The sequence below is a fragment of the Equus przewalskii genome, chromosome 2, assembly GCF_037783145.1.
Source record: "Equus przewalskii isolate Varuska chromosome 2, EquPr2, whole genome shotgun sequence".
NCBI lineage: Eukaryota > Metazoa > Chordata > Mammalia > Perissodactyla > Equidae > Equus > Equus przewalskii.
Window position 1 is genome coordinate 42,520,717 of NC_091832.1, and position 17,977 is coordinate 42,538,693.

General features: G+C 45.7%; 1 protein-coding gene across 18 annotated transcripts in view; it reads left to right on the forward strand.

Moving 5' to 3' along the window:
* Positions 1-17,977, forward strand: part of RERE (arginine-glutamic acid dipeptide repeats) — a 402,826-nt gene that overhangs the window by 372,960 nt on the left and 11,889 nt on the right. For all 18 annotated transcript variants that reach the window (XM_070610911.1, XM_070610920.1, XM_070610914.1 and 15 more), the window contains 2 exons: positions 16,644-16,806; positions 17,785-17,877. In XM_070610911.1, the coding sequence (XP_070467012.1) occupies positions 16,644-16,806; positions 17,785-17,877 (256 nt within the window). The remainder of the gene's footprint in view (positions 1-16,643; positions 16,807-17,784; positions 17,878-17,977) is intronic.

Below are 17,977 nucleotides of genomic sequence, written 5' to 3' on the forward strand. Positions count from 1 at the left end.
AGCTACCATTGAACTGTCCCTAGTTTACAGATGAGGAAATGGGGTCTCAGAGAGGTTGACTGACCTTCCGATGGACACATAGCCAGTAAGTGGAAGATTGGGAGGAACTCAGTACAGGAATAGGGGTGCGGCCCATAAAGCCTTGGATGGTGCCTTACTGGATTCCAGAGGTAGATTCTGGCTCATTGTAGTGTTTTGGTTTGTGCTGAATGTAGGTTAACAGGTACAGATGAGAAGTGGTCATTTGCAGCAGAAGGTGCTGACCCGGGGTGTGCGGGTCTTGTTTGGCCACACTGGTGTGGTTTCTGGCGTTACCAGTGCTTGACTGTATGCCTGTGACTCCCAGGGATGAGTGTGGCCAGCCCAGAAACACAGCCATGTCATCTCCTAGTCCAGTTAAGCATTTGAACCATTTAGATCCTTGTTTCCTCTCAAATATAATTGTACCTTTTTCACCCAGTTCAGCTTTTTTGAGTCAGAATTTTAAAAATATGTAATGCTTTGCTATTTCTAGAAGAATACTGTTTGTTTGCTTTCTCTTGCTTAGGACTTTGTGTTTTATTTGGTGATGCAGTTATTTTCCAGTCAGGCAATAAAAGAACAAACATGGCAGCCAGCTACCACCACTGTGGTCTTCGGGTGTGTCCCAGTGTCATATATAAAATAATAATAAACGCCAACATTATCAGCATTTATATATCTTCTACAATATGCCAAGCACTGTACTGTTTTATTTGCATCAGCTCTTCTTAATATCACAATTCAATGAGTGGGGTGCTATTATTTTTTCTCTCTTTTTAAAATGAGGAAACAGAGGCCCAGATGGGTTAGGTAACCTTTCCAAGGTTGCACAGCCAGTGGTCAATGGCTGCCTTTCTCATTCTGAGTTCTGAAAGCTAAGCCTAGTATGCTAAGCATCTATTGTATAATTTAATAACATATTTCTTATGCATCTAGACTGATACCAGTTATGTTCCATTCTTAAGAGAATTGAGAAAATAGTCACTTAATCATCTGAGTTCTGTGGTTCAGATGAGGAGAAAGGCTAGACGGTCAATGATTGTTAATTGTTTTCCTCCTCAATAATGTACCCCCTGTGCTCACATGCATGCACACGCATGTTTACTATTTGACCAAGGTTATGAAGCCAAGGCCGAAGCTGGGAAGTGAATTTTCTCATCCATGTGGAGGGAACTTTGAGTGACGCCCAGTCCTGATGACATTGGGATTCTTGTGGACACAGAGATGGACCTAAGATCGCTGTAGTCAAGCAGGTGGAAGCATAGACACTGTCATGGGCAGTGATTTGTCACCATTGGTGTTTGAAGCCGCAGCCTTGCAGGGTGTCCTTTTTTGATTTTGTTTCCGTGAGAGTCTGGCAGGACAGCTAGCTTGAAGCCTAACCCCAGAGCCTCTAGGTATTTGTCCTCAGAAGGCCTGTGTGTGCGCCAGCGCCCTCACGGAGGACAGTGAGCTTTAGGCCTGTGTTGTTACTGACCCTTAGAGGAAGATTTAACTATAACCACTTTCGTGAGTACACTTCAGGCAGGTCGAGAAGATCCTCACAGCATGAAATGAGGAAGCACCAAGCCTCAGAAAAATGGAAGTTGTAATTCTAGTGTCAAAGTGTCATTGAACCAGACTGCAGTATCCCAGTGTACCTTTGTTAATTCAAGTTAAGACCCAGCCCCTGAGATAGTGTCAAGCCAAGGTTTGTATGATTCATCACAGTGATTCTGTTCCAGTGAATTCTGAGTGCACATCTCAATGTATACATAAAGCATCACTGTCTGTGGAACACTTGTTCTCATTTCACACTTGAGCATCACTTGGGAAGGAGAAATAATTTTCCTTTTTGAGAGTCACCTTAACTAATTAAGTGGATTGAGGGATTCATTTTTTTGTCTGGCTGGATTTTTTTAGTTTAATGCACGAAGTCCTGTGGAAATACTTAATAATCTTGAAGAGTTTTGATCCTCATTGCTAATTTCCTGTCTGCTCATGTTTATCTCAAGTTTGAAAAGCTTCACTGAAAGATTTCCAAATTTCTTATCTCTAAAATTGGGATATATCATTTTTATGAGCACTGATGACTTTTTTGTTTTCCATACTCCCTGGTAAAGTATCATTCTCATATATCTGTGTGTCTGTGATGCATCTCAGTTCAAATCAGCAAGCATTTATTGAGCACCTATTTCGTGCCAGGCATTCTGCTGATTATTGCTGGGGACAGACTTTAGAGTGGACACGTCCTTTGCTGCATGCAGTTTAGAGTCCAGTTGGGAGAAGAAGAGGAGGGGAATCAAGTCTTATACACAGCTTAACTCTTCTACCAGATTCAGTGACAGCTGAGCCGTAACAGGGTCACGACTGAGTGAGAGAGAATTGGTATTCATGGAAAGAGGCTCATAAGAAACTTCTCCGTGTGGGTCAGGAAGGAGAGCATGTATGACGTGGCGTATGTGACTAGGTGCCCTAAAAGATGGCTAGTATTACAACAGGTGGAGCTGGGGGAGTAGGCTAGCAGCAACCATGAGAAAGGCATTCCCGGAGCCTGCCCCTAGGGCCTGGGGGCCAGAAGGCAAGACAAATGGGAAAGCCACCCATCCCCCCTTTCCCAGGGTGAATGTAGTCAGAAATGGAGACTGCAGAGTCCTAGCAGATATCAAATCAAAGCAGCTTTTCCAGGACCAGGGCCCTGAGGGATGTCTGTTTGGAAAGCCTGTTCTCTGCCCTGACTTCGGCTCCTCTGTCAGCAGAGTAGGGATCCTTGGCCATGCTCAAGTCTGAAGTTGCCTTACAGAGAAATTTCTACCTTTCTGTTCTTCATTGCAAAGGGTCTTAACTTCTTTTGGGAAATGAAACAGAACTGGATAAAGACTGGTTTCCAAGGCTTTCTGTGACTGGAACCTCTTAAGCTTTTAAAGCTCTTGAATTAATGAAAAGTTTGCTGCCTTTTTAGAGTTGTTTCTGGAATCTTAGGTTTGAGTAATAAGATTTGCAGAGGTCATCCATCAGTGTCCCTCCCTTTGTGCAATTTTTTTGTTAGAAATGTCGAATGCCCAAGAGTGATCCTTTTTAACAATGTGTGGGATGTGGAGGAAAAATTAATTCCCAAGAGGCAACCAAGAACATGTTCATGTCTCAAACCAATCTCAACACAAAATTAGGGAGTGGCTAAGGTATTCCCTGGGAGCACTTTGCCGTACCTCTTCCTGCCACACCCCACATGAGTCCAGGGAAGAGGAGGGTAGGTAGAGCAGGGTGATGAGGTCACCTGTGATGATGACATTGGTGATTAGTCTCCAGAACAAGAGTTTCCAGGATTTTGATGCAAACATAAGGTAGGCTAATGTTAAGTTTGTGCCATAATGCGCCAGAGGGAAGAGATTCCAGTCAGCCCTGGAGAGTCTTCCCTACCACATAGTTTGTTTCAGAGATCTAGATCCATCCAGCTTTGTTAAGATGTTTATTAAATGGCCAAGCAAGCTCCTAGCTCTCCTCTGAGTAATCAGCCCCGTAGTAGTAGCATACTCTTAAGTTCCCTTTGGGTTGGGGATGTTGAGGGAGCAGCTTTCCCCAGCAGCTGAGTTAATGAAGGCGTCCCCAGTGAGCAACTATCCATGTACCCTTGCAGGCTCCCCACCCATACCAGCCTGCATGGGGTAGTAGGGCCAACCACACACTCCCTGGGCCTCTTTGAGGGAGCCAGCCGACCTCGGACAGGAACCCTAGGGGAGACTTAGGTAGAAACCAGGAGCAGTAAGCCCTCCAAGCCCATATCACAGACTTCGATCAGGGGACCCACAAGTTGTTTTCTAAACTGTGGTATGCGTGTTCATGTGAGTAACCAAGAACAATCTCTTGGAGACCCCCAGGACCACTGAGCTGCTGTATCAGAGTGCCTTGCATGTTTGCTTGTCCCTGAGATGTAGGCTGCATGACCTTCTGTTTCTCTGATCACAGCTTCATGGGGAATGCCGTGCTGGGGGTAGCACAAGCCTGGTGGAGCCTGGCTCTTTCTGTGGGAACTGACCAGAAGAATTGAGTGGTTTAAAAACAAGACTGGGGGAATTCTTCCTTTGTGTTCCACAGGCGTCTGTTTGTCCATCTTATGGTCCTCTCCCTTCCCACCATGTCCCTCCAGGTGAGCCAGCTGTCTTGCATCCAAGGCATTTGTGAGGTGTTTGCGAGTTGGTCTGGTTCTCCTGGGTCATAGTAAAGCAGTTGTGAGGAAACCTGTGTGGAAATCTGCCATCTAGAGCTGCTAGAATTAGCTGGGAGATTTGGCTCTCACTTGTAGGGGGCTTAAGAGCCCACATGGTGACTAGAGCTTTAAGTGGCCAGTTATTTTACCACTTTCCCACACTGCTGCTCCTCTTTAACACCTGTTCTTTTCCCCCAAACTCTGATCCTCCTCTGCTGGCAATCGGCTCTATCAGCTCTTTTCACAGCCCAGAGGAGTTTGTGGTCTGGTGGGCGTCACCTCCTATGCACCTCCTTTCCTGGAAGCTAACCGTGAAGCCCTGTCCTTAGGTTTGTGTATGAGTCTGCTGGGTCTGCCCTAACAAAATACCACAGACTGAGTGGCTTAAACAGCAGAAATTGGTTTTCTCACGGTTCTGGATGCTAGAAGTCCAAGATCAAGGTATTGGCACTGTTGTTTTCTTCTGATGCGTCTTTCCTTGGCTTATAGATGGCCATCTTCTCCCTGAGTCTTCACATGGTCTTCCCTTTGTACCCATCTGTGTCCAAATTTCCTCTTATAAGGGCACCAGTCACGCTGGATTAGGACCCTCAATAACAACCTCATTTTAACTTAATTACTCCTTTAAAGACCCTGTCTCCAAATGTGGTCACATTGTTAGGTACTAGGAGTTAGGACTTAAACATATGAATCTGGTGGAGGGAAACAACTCAGCCCATAACAGCTTGTATGAAGATAGCTGCTGTCCTCTCACCCTCCTTCCTGGAGTTCTTTTGTGCCAAAAGCCACTATGAAACAATTGCTGGCCACATGTGTAAGAGAAGAGCACAGATAAGCACAAATTTGGTTTGCAAGCTTGTCTGGTTTTTTCTAAGATCTTGATTAGGTTAAGTCCAAAATTCAGGTGAAAGAGATAATAGTTTCACATCTAAGAAGGAGAATGTTCTGCTGTAATTGCTTTAATTTTGTGTTTGTGCTTTGAAGAGTAATCTTCTCCTTTTATTAAATAAATGTGGTACAGTGACAAAATTAAATACCCTTTTCCCTCCTTTCTTTGTAATAGGAAATCTGTCCTTTATTTTAAAATTCAACTTGCAGAAGTGGATTGTACTTGATAATTTGCTTTGCATCCATAAAAACCATAAAATATAAAAAGCAATGTTGCTAGAGTAGCTGTTCTCATTTCCTGGCAGTCATTACATGCTTCCAATACAAAAACATTTTTCTCCTAATTCTCCTTTCTGAGCTCAAAAATGGATTTCCCTACAGCCCCTGTCATTCAATTATCACCTCGGGAAATGCACAGATATAACTGATGGGCCCTGTAAAACGTCCTGCAGCATGCCACCCTCTCTCATCCTTCATCTTCTGTCCCATTCCCATCATTAAATGTTACATTGCCAATGTATATTTTATAGGGTGACCCTGACGGATGTCACTTTGATACTGTGCAGGGATAATAAGATTGCACATATAATGAAAGGCCAAGAAATAGAAAAATGTTTACGAGATGGAGAATGGCAGTTTTAACATTTTTATGGCTTTCTTTTTTACTCTCTCTCTTCTCCCCCTTTGCTGGTAGAATTGTGGTTTCGTTACAGGAACTAGAAAACATTAAGAAGGGTGATGTGATGGAAGCAACAGCGGTGAAATCCCACTTGCCCTGTTGCTGAACTCCAATAAAATGAATTCAGGAAAAAATGAAGTGTTCAGCTTGTAGGAAAGAAACTGATTTCAGTGAATGAATTCTTGGCATTTGGGAGGCCCTACAGAGAAAATAAGATTCCTGGTGTTGGCATTACTGTATTTAAAATGTTAAGTCTTTATTTAAACAAGCAGCTCAGTAAAACCAAAAATAAAGGCCCCTGAGTGGGTGCTTGTGTGTGGGTTCCGTGTTAAGTGAAGGCCAGTCTTGTCACTGTGTCTGGCCTGCCCCAGGCTTCTGTGCCAGAAGCTGGTGTGGGCCCCACATGTGCCCTTCAGTTCAGGCTGGCTTTAGACCAATTTATGGTGACTTTGAACTCTGTCTTCAGGCGAGTCCTTTCCAAATCTATTTACTTTTAATTTTTGGCATTATTTTTGGTTAAGTGGAAAAATCTTCTATCTGTTGCTTGATTGATGGATAAGTTTATTAATGGAGCTGCTTGGAGGGGTGGCAGTGAGAGTATAGAGGTACAGGAGATCCATCCCATTGGCCCTTGAGTCACCTCCATGGTTTCAAGCACAGTTCGAGGCCGCTGCTTTAAATAGATGCTTCTGGCTGTAGGTAATTTCAAAAGATGCTTTATTTATTTTCAAAAGATGCAGAAGTGTTTTCTTGAGTGACTCTGCCTGATCTAAACTCTCAACCTTCCTCTGGGAAGGAAGAATCACTACTTTGGGGTCAAGAGGCCGCCAGAGGCTCCCATAGCATAAGCTGCAGATGACTTGAGGCATGGAGAGCAAGGTGTGAGGGGTGCCTATGGTTATGGACGCCCACAGTCTGTCCGATATGGTCCCTGGAGTTTGTTGTTGGTGTGAGAAGTAGAAAATGCTCCTCTAGGCTTGTGCATAATTCTGATGTACACTTGTGCCTACCAAATGTGTTCTGATCTTGGTACCCCTCAAGTTGCTTCAGGCAGGTGTAGTTCTGTAATTTGTGGGGTGCTGGGGCGGTGGTTCCACCCTGAGGTGGGAAGCCTGGCTGCCCATTGTGATCAGGGTTGCAAGGTGTTCTTTTGTGCTCTTCAGCCATGACTATTCAGGGTACAGGTAAGAGGTTTAAGACACTATTGCACTGAACTTTGTAGATAAAAGATAACCCAAATTTGAGCCTCTGGCTTTAAAAAAAGGGGTAGATAGCTATTTGCCCTTGCTTCGTAGCAGAATGGTTAAGAGCATAAGACTCTGGAACCAGCGCCCCAGGGCTGCCACTTCAATGTGTGTGAGCTTGGCCACATGACCGTCTCCCTGTGCCTCAGTTGTTTTGTTGGTAGAGTAGGGATAATGAAGATATTTATTTATCAGGGGACCTATGAAGATGAAATATATTGAGGTATGGGAAGTGCTTATTTATAGTGCTTAGCTATCATAGCCCAGGAAAAGGTGGTTTGCTGGTTTATAAATAAAGCCACTGAGTGAGGAAGTGGTGGCATTGGATTCCTAAGCCTCCCTTCCCACCAGCCCATGATGCCCCCGTTTGGAGCAGCTGCTTCCAAACACCAGCTTGTGTGAGTGGATTAAGTTTTTACTCATCCATGGGGACTGAAACGAAAATAAGAACAATATAGGAGCTACACCCTTGTGACGTAGTGTTTAAGTCCAGTGCACTATGCTTTGACGGCCTGGGTTCGTGGGTTCAGATCCTGGGTGCGGACCTGCACCACTTGTAAAGCCATGCTGTGGTGGCAACCCACATACAAAATAGAGGAAGATTGGCGAAGATGTTAGCTCAGAGCAAATCTTCTTCAGGGAGAAAAAAAAGAACAATGTCATTTTTCATAACACTAAATGTCAAATTAAGAAACTCTTCTTATTTGAAGATTGTCTACCTTTTCTACTTTTTTCTAAATAAAATGTCTTTTCTTTTATGAAGGTGAGATCAGGAGGCAGTTATTTTTAATGACCTTACTTGACAGGATAACAAGTTGGCAATCTTGTATCCATTTCTCAAAAGTTTTATCCTTTTAGAGCTAATTTCAGGTGATTTTTAATTCTCAGGAAATACTGATTCACTCAGACTTTTAATGAGTACTCATTGTATTCAAGATGTTGTCCTAGACCTCTGAGATACTCACAGATGAAATGGACACAGACTTGGGGAGTTGGACAGGCTCATTCGTGGTTACAGTCCAAGGGGGAATGTGTATGTACAGGAGAGAGGCAAGAATGGAAAGATAGGAGTGGAAGTGACATCAGATGACCTCTGGGGCTTGGGGAGAGGGATAGGGGTAAAGGAAGGTTTTAAGGAGGAGAAAATGACATCTGTGATGACCTGTGCCCTGAATGGTGAGGAGGCCTTGGACCCAGACGCTGAGGAGATGCAGCGGTGAGGGATTCGTAGGGCTGCATTCTGCAGGGAGAGGAGAGCACTGAGGAACAACATAAGCCAGAAGCCATGAGAAGTGGGCAGTGCTGTAGAAAGGTCTTCTGGGGACAGAGAGAGAGGCCTGGAAGAAGTGATGAAGCCGCTGGGCCTTTGCTCTCTTGCCTTTGAGGGGCCTTTGATGATTTGGACAGGAAAGTGACAGGTCAGAGCTGGGCTTTGGGAAGACTGACCTAGTCTCTGTGTGGGAGGGGACAGGTCAGCCAAGGCCTGAAGTCTGGACATTCGACTGTAATTGTGGGACCAGAGGTAGGATCTGCAGGTGGCTGAGTTCAGCAACTAAAGCAACATAGAGCTTAGGAATCTCTTACAGTTGGGGTTAAAAAAAACCCACAAAAAACAAAGAGGCCGGCCTGGTGGCGTAGCGGTTAAGTTCGCGCACTCTGCTTCAGCAGCCTGGGGTTCATTGGTTCAGATCCCAGGCGCAGACCTAGCACCGCTCATCAAGACATTCAGTGGCAGTGTCCCATATACAAAATAGAGTAAGACTGGCACGCATGTTAGCTTAGCGACAATCTTCCTCACAGAAAACTTAGTCTGTTCCAGTTCCTTCACAGTGTACAAACATAGTGGTAAAACTGTTAAAAATTCTTTAACCTGCCCAACTGGGATCTTAAAAACAGAGGGGAGGGTGCTTTGTTCAGGAACATCTCTGTGAACATCTTAGTGTGGCCTCATCATTACACCCAGTTAAACCCAGGAGACCTTCATGTGCTCGCAGTCCAGTCTTCCCTTTCCTTCTTTTCCTTTGCCTTTCCCCAAGAGAGGAGCTGGAGGTCGGTAGGACTGATTGTCTTGCCTGGAAGCAGGCTGCCTCCTCATCCTCAGGCTTCCTCTTTCATGGCCTACTAGATCAGTGCCCTTCTACCTCTTGATGCAGAAGGCTGTGATTCTGCTGTGTGCCTTCAAGCACATCATCATTCTACCACTGCACTCTGAGACCACAGAGGTGGTATTTAATGATTAGCAGCAGAGCCAGCTGACAGTGTCGGGGCTCCTTCAGGGATTAGGGGATTCGCTTGGTTAACAAAAGAAGGAGCCCAGGAGAACACTGCTTTAATTACCAAAGTCGTTGCTGGAAGACAACCAGTTGCCTGCTGGAAAAAGATCTGTAAGGGTGGCTGCTCCTAAACATAGCTGATGGTTTTGCTCAGTGCCCAGCTTCTCACCTCAGATGTGCTGAACAGTTGTCAGATCCAGCCCTTGAATCCTCAGGGAGTGAAAGGAAAGAATGACTTGCATAGGAGTCTGTGCCAGGAAATTTTATGACTTGCTTCACCACCCTTGAATTAGTAGTTTTTGCTAAGAAGTAATGCAACTCTAATTCGCAAGCAGAGGTGGTCTTTGAGACCAGAGGGGCCAAGCTTAGCTGCAGGGTCAGAGCACTCCAGTAGAGTGCTTCCCCGGGGACGTGTCACATGCAGGCTTCCCGGACCGATTCCCATAGCCAGTCTCATTTCCTCTTGGCCTTGGCCATTTGGGGCCCTGTTGGGGAATGAAGTCTGAGAAGCAGCTCTATGCCATGTGTCATCCCCTCTCCTGCCCCTAGTGGGTTTGGGGCCTTGTTTCCTGACTATTCATTACTTGCTGGAACTTCTCCGTGGGAAAACACACCTTAAAAAAAAAAGCTTTAGATCTCTCCATTCTATCCAGTAACTAAGTGGTGAGTTTCTTCACCCTCTTTACCTGGACACCAAAGGAGCAGATGGAAACTGAAGGGCCTTCTTCAAACAAAAGTTTTAGCATGGGAACAACACCTTGATTCTAACTAATGGTACATTAGCATGTAGATTTAAGGCACTGTGTAGAGATCATTTAGCTATGTTTTCTCTACATATTCATGTTAAAATATTTATTTAGCATCAGAACAGTTAATAATATGTGTTAAAGAATTAGAGTGATTCTTTCTAAATGCTTACTTTGTAACTCTTGCAGTGGAGCGTGTCAGTTGCCTGCAAGGGTGTGCGTTTGTCATCTCTGCCACATAGGGGGTTCTGTCCCATCACATAATTGCAGTCTGCTCAGCTGACAGTGGGTGACGCACTTGGAGAGCCTGTAAAATAGCTTCAGAAAGAAGCCGTATTTATAATGCCATCATCCATGAGCAGCTTCCAGGCCTGCCTCCCCATCCCCAATCTCCTTTGCTGCCCCCTCTTTTTTAGTAGGTGGTGCTTGGCCCAGGGAGGATGCCTACTGCAAGTTCAGTGGTAAAGAAGAAATTAGCTGCAGCCTTCCCTCACCAGTGGAGGAAGCGTTTGTGCGCAGCCTATACCGGGGACCTTCTGAAGCTGGTGCCTGGGCACTCGCTATGGTGCAGGCACCTGAATTCGATCCCTTCCTTCCTCCCTCCCTCTCTCCCTCCCCCACCTCCATGTGTGTACAAGGAAGCAGGACAGTAGTTTTCTAGGGCCTTCTTGACCTAACTGCTTGTTGTCATTTTTTTCTGCTGGTCACAGAACCATGTTGTGAGAATGGAAGATAAAGGAACAATGTTCCGTATACTGAATTGAAAGAGAGACAGAGAGAGAGAGAGAGAGAGAGAGAGAGAGAGAGAGTGTGTGTGTGTGTGTGTGTGTGTGTGTGTGTGTGTGTACAAGGTTATTTCCAAAAGACTGAGGCCTTCCTTGGCTTATGAAGAGAAGACCGGATGGTAGATGGCAGGCTGCAGGCACCCTGGATTCTGTGCTCTAGGGCCCTTGGTCCTTGGACCTTGTTTTCCACCATGCCCCCCACCTACCTCAGGGTGTCCAGACTTCTTTGGGTGGTTGTGGCAATAATAATATGTCATAATCACAAAAATTTGGACTCAATCTTGGGTGTATCCTTACGCTTCTGATAGGGGACAGAACAAATTGACTACCTTTTCCTGCCTCCACATCAGCCTCCCAGAGGGCTCCCGACTGAGGAGTTAAGTGCTGGGCCAAGGTGTCAGAGAACCTGGGCAGTGGGGAGCTTGCCCCTCTGCTCAGTATGGGGGACAGACATGCTTGCTGAGAGTGAACCTTTGATACTTGAAATGCTTACGATGCCTTCCCTCTTCAAGAGTCTGTTCTATGCTTTCATTTCTCCAAGGTCCCTGTAGAGAAGACATGTAGCTTATCTTACTTTAAAAAAAGAAATTATTTTTTAACTGGGCAGCACAGGTTACAGGTTCTTCTTCCTTAACATTGCAGTGCCCGAGGGAAATTAAATAGCGGTTATGTTTGTGTCTAGTGTTTTAGCTTACCAAATGCAGGTAAATTGACCTCTTATAAGACAGGAATGAGACCCAATCAGGTTGTCTTCTGCAACAGGGCTGTCAGCTGCCACCTCCAACCCCCTCCTCTGCGCGTCTGCTCGTGCGCTAGTGCGTTCAGTTGGGACACCCACTCAGGCCCTGGAACATGCCACTAGTCTGTTGTTTACCCAAGGTAAAGCAGAACCGGCCCCCAGCATACCAGCAGAACTTAACTGAAGTGGGTTTATACCTGAAAAGCTACCTGTTAGAGGTGAGCTGGCAGGACGGAGCAGCCCCAGCCTCTGTTGCTTCAGCCCTGATTGCCCAGGTAATGGGGCCGTAGAGGGAGTCTGCCCTGATGTTTTATATTGAGCGAACTTGGTAGACTCCCAACCTGACACTGGGAGGCATAGAAGTAAAATCGTGGCTGAGGAGGAACCATTCCTCCTAATGATTCCAAGTGGCCCAAGCCCAGGAAGCTTCTGGTTTACAGGAGCAGTCTGTGATTGAGCTGTCCACTGGTGCCCAGAGCCTTTGTCAACCTGACTCTTCTCTCTCTCTCTTTGTTTTCTCTCTGTGCTCCTGGTCCCCACCCCACCCAGATGGAGCATGGCACGAAGCAACAACTTCTTCTTCCTTCTCATTCTTCTGGGTATGGCACTCCCCATGCCTTGTTTTTCTCTTAATGGAAAGTCAGAGAAACCTAATGGTGCCTAGTTTTCTAACCCCTGGGAGAAGACCTGCTATGTGGAGAACCTGCCTCAGGGAGGGAAGCTAGTACCTAAATCTAGGAGCAGATCTCTTTATTGCCAATGGCATTTTGCTTATGACCTGTTGGTAAAATCCAGCAGCCCTCTGCCTACACACACCCCCCAAAAGAAAAGGCAAAGGAGTTGGAGCAAGAGAGAGAGAATCTGCTAACTAATAGACCAATGGATGTGAGCACTCCTCTTGGCAAGAACTGCAGCCCATGGTGCTGTTGATTGGCGATGACTTTGCCCCGTCTTCTTCTTTGTTGCCCAGGCACTAAACCAGTTTAGTGCTTCTTGCTGTGTGCAATTAAAGCACCAAGATGTGAGGTGTGTGGACTGTGAGGCCTTGTTGTGAGATGAGGTGAGAGCATCCGGAACAAAATGATCATTACAGGCCATTCATGTCGACAACATTTATACCTCTGTGTTTGCTTGCAAGCGAAAGCAGGAGCTAATTTGCAAGGCTGCCTTTGTAGAGCTGCCTTTTGATCAATGATTGCCTGTGTTAATGTTTCAGTAAGCTATTGATTTCTGCAACAGCTTTTGTTCCCTGAATTTATGTGCACCGGGTCTCTGCAGCACACACTATGCATGTTTGATTCAAGTTCAGTTGACTTCATTCCTGGTGAGGCCTCGAGCTGCTTCTCTCCCTATTTGTAGAACCAAAGCTTTCCCCGACATGTTCTTTTGTTTGTGCTCAAGACCTAGCCACCCATGCAGTCCCCGGTATGCTGTTTCTAATCCTCCTAGATTTGCTCCATTCCAATGTTTAATCTCTTCATAGACATTACAGTGGTTGAGAGGCAGCTAATAAAACCTGGCCTGGAATTCTTTTTTAGTCAACTTCATTGATGTATAATTGTTATGCATACCATCTATACCATAAAAATGCACCCACTTTAAGTGCATAATTCAGTGAATTTTGACAATTGTATATATCTGTGTAAATAACACCACAGTCAGTTTATAGAATATTCTCATCACCCCAAAGGTTTCCTCATGTCCTCTTACAGTTTCTCTACTCACCGGACTACAGGCAACCGTTAATTTGCTTTTTGTGATGATAGATTGGCCTTTTCTAGAATGGAATCATACAGCCTGCACTCTGTTGTGTCTGGCTGCTTTCATTCAACATGATGTTTTTGAGATTCATCCAAATGATTGCGTGTAGCGATAGTTTCTTCCTTTCTCCTACCAAGTAGTATTCTAGTGTATGGGTGTGCCGTGTTGTATGTATCCATCCTCCTGTTGAGGGGCCTTTGGATTGTTTCCAGTTTTGGGCTGCTAAGAATAAGGTTTCTATGAACATTTGTGTAAAAGTCTTTGTGTGAGCATATGTTTTTGTTTCTTTTGGAGTGGAATCACTTGCTGGGTCATATGGTAAATGTTTGTTTCGCTTTGTAAGAACTGCCAGTTTGACAAAGTGCTTTGACCATTTTACGTTCCCACCAGTAGGGTATGAGAATTCTAGTCACTCACCCATCTTCCTGAATTTTGAAATTTATATTTTTCATTTTCTCATCAACTAATTTTAGACCTATAGAGAAGGGTCCTTCTGGCTCAGTCATTTTGATCCTTGATACTCAGATTATAGAATCTGTTCTGGACTCCTTATTCTTCTTTAAAAGCTGTTACTTAAGTGTTGACAAAAAGTTGATGTTTGTTTCAATATCTGGTTTCTTTTTCATGTCCTGATTTTCATATATACTCGAGGAGGACACACTGTAAGAGTAAAGGTTTAAAGTTGTGAACCTGGGCTTTTCCTGAGCGTTTTTTCTGTATGGTATCTGGAATTGGACCAGTCTTGTAACCCTACTGAACTCTGGCTTCCTCTATTTTAATCTGCAAGTTATGCCATCTTTTGAAACCATTTTAAACTCTTTTACAACATTAATATTTGAGACATAGAAATAGTCTCTTGTAATGGTGTGAGGCACTGTCATGTTGTGGGCCAGTGCTATGTAGAAATGTCAGGGTGGCTGCTTTGTAAGAGCCTGCAAGTAAGACAGGTTTCGCAGAGAGCCTAGGAGCACTTCCCGCCCAGTTTTCTCTTCCATTTTTGTTTCCTTCCGTCTCCCATAGCTTTTACATTTCCTCTTACATTCCAGGCCTCTGTGATCCTAAAGCCCCTTTAGCCCCTAAAACACCTTCGGCTAAAGGAGGAGGTGGGTGGAACCACTTTGGGTTTTCTCATTCTTCTTTCCAGCTTTGTGACTGGGCTGTGATTTACTATACCAGCTGCCCTTTTGAACTGATGAAGCACGCCACTCTAACAAAAGTATTTGAAGGATGACAGTGACCTGCCTTGGCTTCTGTTCTGTATTTTCTCTTAGGAAAACCAGAGCTAGGTGAGTTTTATGTCAGCACAGATCTCTTAATCCCCTAGTGGATTTATGAGTTTATTCCCTCCAGCCAGCCAACACCAAAAGATCAGTATTAGAGAAAAGACTTGCCAGGTTAGGGAGGTAGAAAGTAAAAAGGTGGGAGCCAGGAGGTTCTCGGACCATGGCCTTAGGGGCTCAGGATGCTCCAGTCACCACAGGGACAATTCTAGCCTACATTTGTGGAATAACATGTGATAGACAAGTCAGAACTCCAATGGCAGTTCCTACATTTTCCCTTATTGTTCAGTTACCTTTTCATGGAACTGAAAAGGGAGTGCAGTGGATGGGCGCACGTGCGGGCATGTGTGTGCTTGTCTGCGGTGGCTGGCTCCTGGCCTCCTTGGCCTGGGGTCGTGCTTCATCTTTAAGTATTGGCAATCACTAGTATTTTGTTAAGTGGTGCTTGGAAAGACTGAAATACATCCACAGCTCCAAGAGATACATGGTATAGCAGGCTTATGGAAGCCAGTCAGAAGTTCCTCTGAATCACAGCCCTCCTTTAGGGATTTGATGACAGCTGTGTTCGTACCTCTTAGAAATGCACAGACATAGAATCCAACTCTGAGTAGTGAAAACTCAGCTCACATGCATTACCTGCTTTACAGAAGCCATGTCCCCACCTAAAATCTACCCTCTTTACTGCTTACTTGTCATCGTGTTCCAAGGCTGTTGCTTCTGGGAGGTTTTTAATGAAACCTCGTCTGATTGGGACTCTGTCAGTTGCACAAGTTTGTCATATGGTATCTGCACTTCTTTGTCTATTTTAGTCTCCCCAACACAGGTCTTTCCAGCTAGATATCAGGTCACTGGAGAACAAAATCTTTGCTTCTTTCTTTCTTGTCTTCTCATTCACAAGGCAGTGAGCCTTCTGTGAGACAAAGTGGCGCTCCGTCCAAGTACCTCCCACCTTGGGATGTGGGATCCCCCCAGGGTGACTTCCCAGGATACGATAGTCTGTCCCAAGTTGACTTTCTACAATGTTGATTTAATTAGAGAAGATCAATGTGATCTAGGCTCTCTCACGACTTCAAGAGGTAGAGATGCTTTATCTTGGGATATTTGTTTTAGGAAATTAGTCTCTTGTCAACCAGGGTTAGCTGAACATGCCATTCACCCATTCGTGTGTTCAGCATGCCTGCTGAGCCGCTGGTGGGGGGGGGGGGTGCCAAAATCCCCCCCTTTTTTTAAGTTGCATTTGGGCTCATGTCCTCTTGCTATATTTTTTTAAAAGATGTCTTGCCTCCCTTTCTCCTGGGCCATGAAAAGAGTAGTTCCTTTGCCTTAAAGACTGACCTTATGACATGTGGCATTTCATCTTTACATCAACACCACTTTTAGTCTTTCTTTGTCAAGCCCCAGTCATTGCCTTTAGGACTTGTGCCAGCTTGTCTCGGTGTAGACATCCAGATTCGGGGTGAGGCTGTAGAGCAGTGTTCTTGGGTTTGGGGTCTCTGTTCTTGACCTTCTGCCTGGCGCTAGTTCCCAACCACCTTGGTTGTTTCTGGAGTAGTCTAACTGGCTAGGCATTTCCTTGTCACACTTGTGTGATTTCACTGGAATGCTGTGAAGAAAACATCCTCTGTGCACGCGTGTGCATGCATGCGCGCGTGCACACACACACACACACACAGCTAAAGGGCAGGAATTTTCCCCTCTGTTGATTGTTTATTGATGCACCTCCAGTTGCTTAGACCAGTGGTGGCGCCTCACACATAGTAGGCACCCAACAAGTGCTTGCTGAATCAATGACTGTTCTAGCGTCTAGAAGGTATGCTCAGCAGGGCGAAGAGACAGGCACATTCAGGTAGCTCAGTGGGTGTGTCTTGAGCAAGCCTGGTTCTCCTCATGACTCCAGGAGCAACCTATTCTTTGTACTTGGCTCCAGTGCAGCTATTATAAACCCAGCTTCTGCTGCCAGCTGCAGAGTGTGTGCTGGGGGACAGGGAAAAGCCAAACCCCTCTGGACACTGCCCTCACAGCTAGCCCTTCTTTCTTGCAGGGGGAACTAATCACCTTCTATTACTACTGGAAAAAAACCCCTGAAGCAGCCAGCTCCCGGGCCCACCGCAGGCACCGCAGGCAGGCGGTATTCAGGAGGATTAAGACTCGCACTGCATCCACACCCGTCAACACGCCCTCCAGACCCCCCTCCAGTGAATTCTGTAAGTGGGGGACTTTCATATGCAGCCACACACTGTGTGTCCCAGCTCTGGGCCTGCACTCACAGACGTTCTTGTCACAGTGTGGGCTGGAGCTGATGACCCAGGGAATTGTGTGTGTTGTGCCTGTGTGCCTGTGGGCATGTGTGTGAAGCCTGACCTAACTGTAGTGCTGACTTTAGGGATCTGGTAGGGAGAGTTTTACAAACTGTTTGTACATTCAGATTTTTCTAATAAACTCAACATCATTGTCATTTTTTACAAAAATGTAAGTCTTGGCCTTAGCCTCAGGTGTTGTGGATAACTTCAGAGTTTTTCCATCTAGTGGATGATGTGCTGTTTGAGTTCTCATTGCACTTGTATCGTGGCGGCAATGAGATCAGATTCACATTTTCTTCCTTCCCCTGCTTTACCAAGGTCTTCCTCTTGGTCCTGGTGCAACGTACAATCTAATATGACAACGAAGCCTACACCTTGTTAACTCCTAAAAACTAGAATGCAACAATAGTGCCTTGCGGTTCTGTCCTGGCCTGGGGCATTTGACCAGAAGGTCACTTATATTGCACATGCAAATAAGAAATAATCTAGCAGGGCTGGCAGGGGTAGGATTCGATGGGGAGGGAATTCCTCAGGATGCCTGGACGAGTCAGGGGGAGCATCATGGATGCATTTTACCCTGTTCAAATTCACTGGTGTAGGCATCAGTGCTGGCCACCCCAGGATTCAGGTATGACATCAGCCCCCCAAAATCTGGCAAGGAAGGCCCTTGGGTACCACCCCTCACACACAAGTTTTTCATTCTGATGACTGGCCCTGAGGAATTCAGAGTGGTCGTTTGTGAATACTGTCCCACCTTAGCCTACTGGGCCACTCTGACTCGTGGTTCAGAACCTAGGGCAGATCAGAAATCACAAGTGGTCCTGGTCTTAGCCAAGCATGATGATGTCTCTTCTACCCCTGTTGTGTGCCCTCCATGCCCAGTGGATCTGAGTTCAGCCAGCGAGGATGACTTCGACAGTGAGGACAGCGAGCAGGAGCTGAAGGGATACGCCTGCCGCCACTGCTTCACCACCAGTAAGTAGGGCTGGGTGGGGCAGTGGGGGCCTTCACTGGAGCAGGCCAGGCTCAGACACTTGCAGGTTCAGAACATTTCATGAATCAAATTGGAGACCTG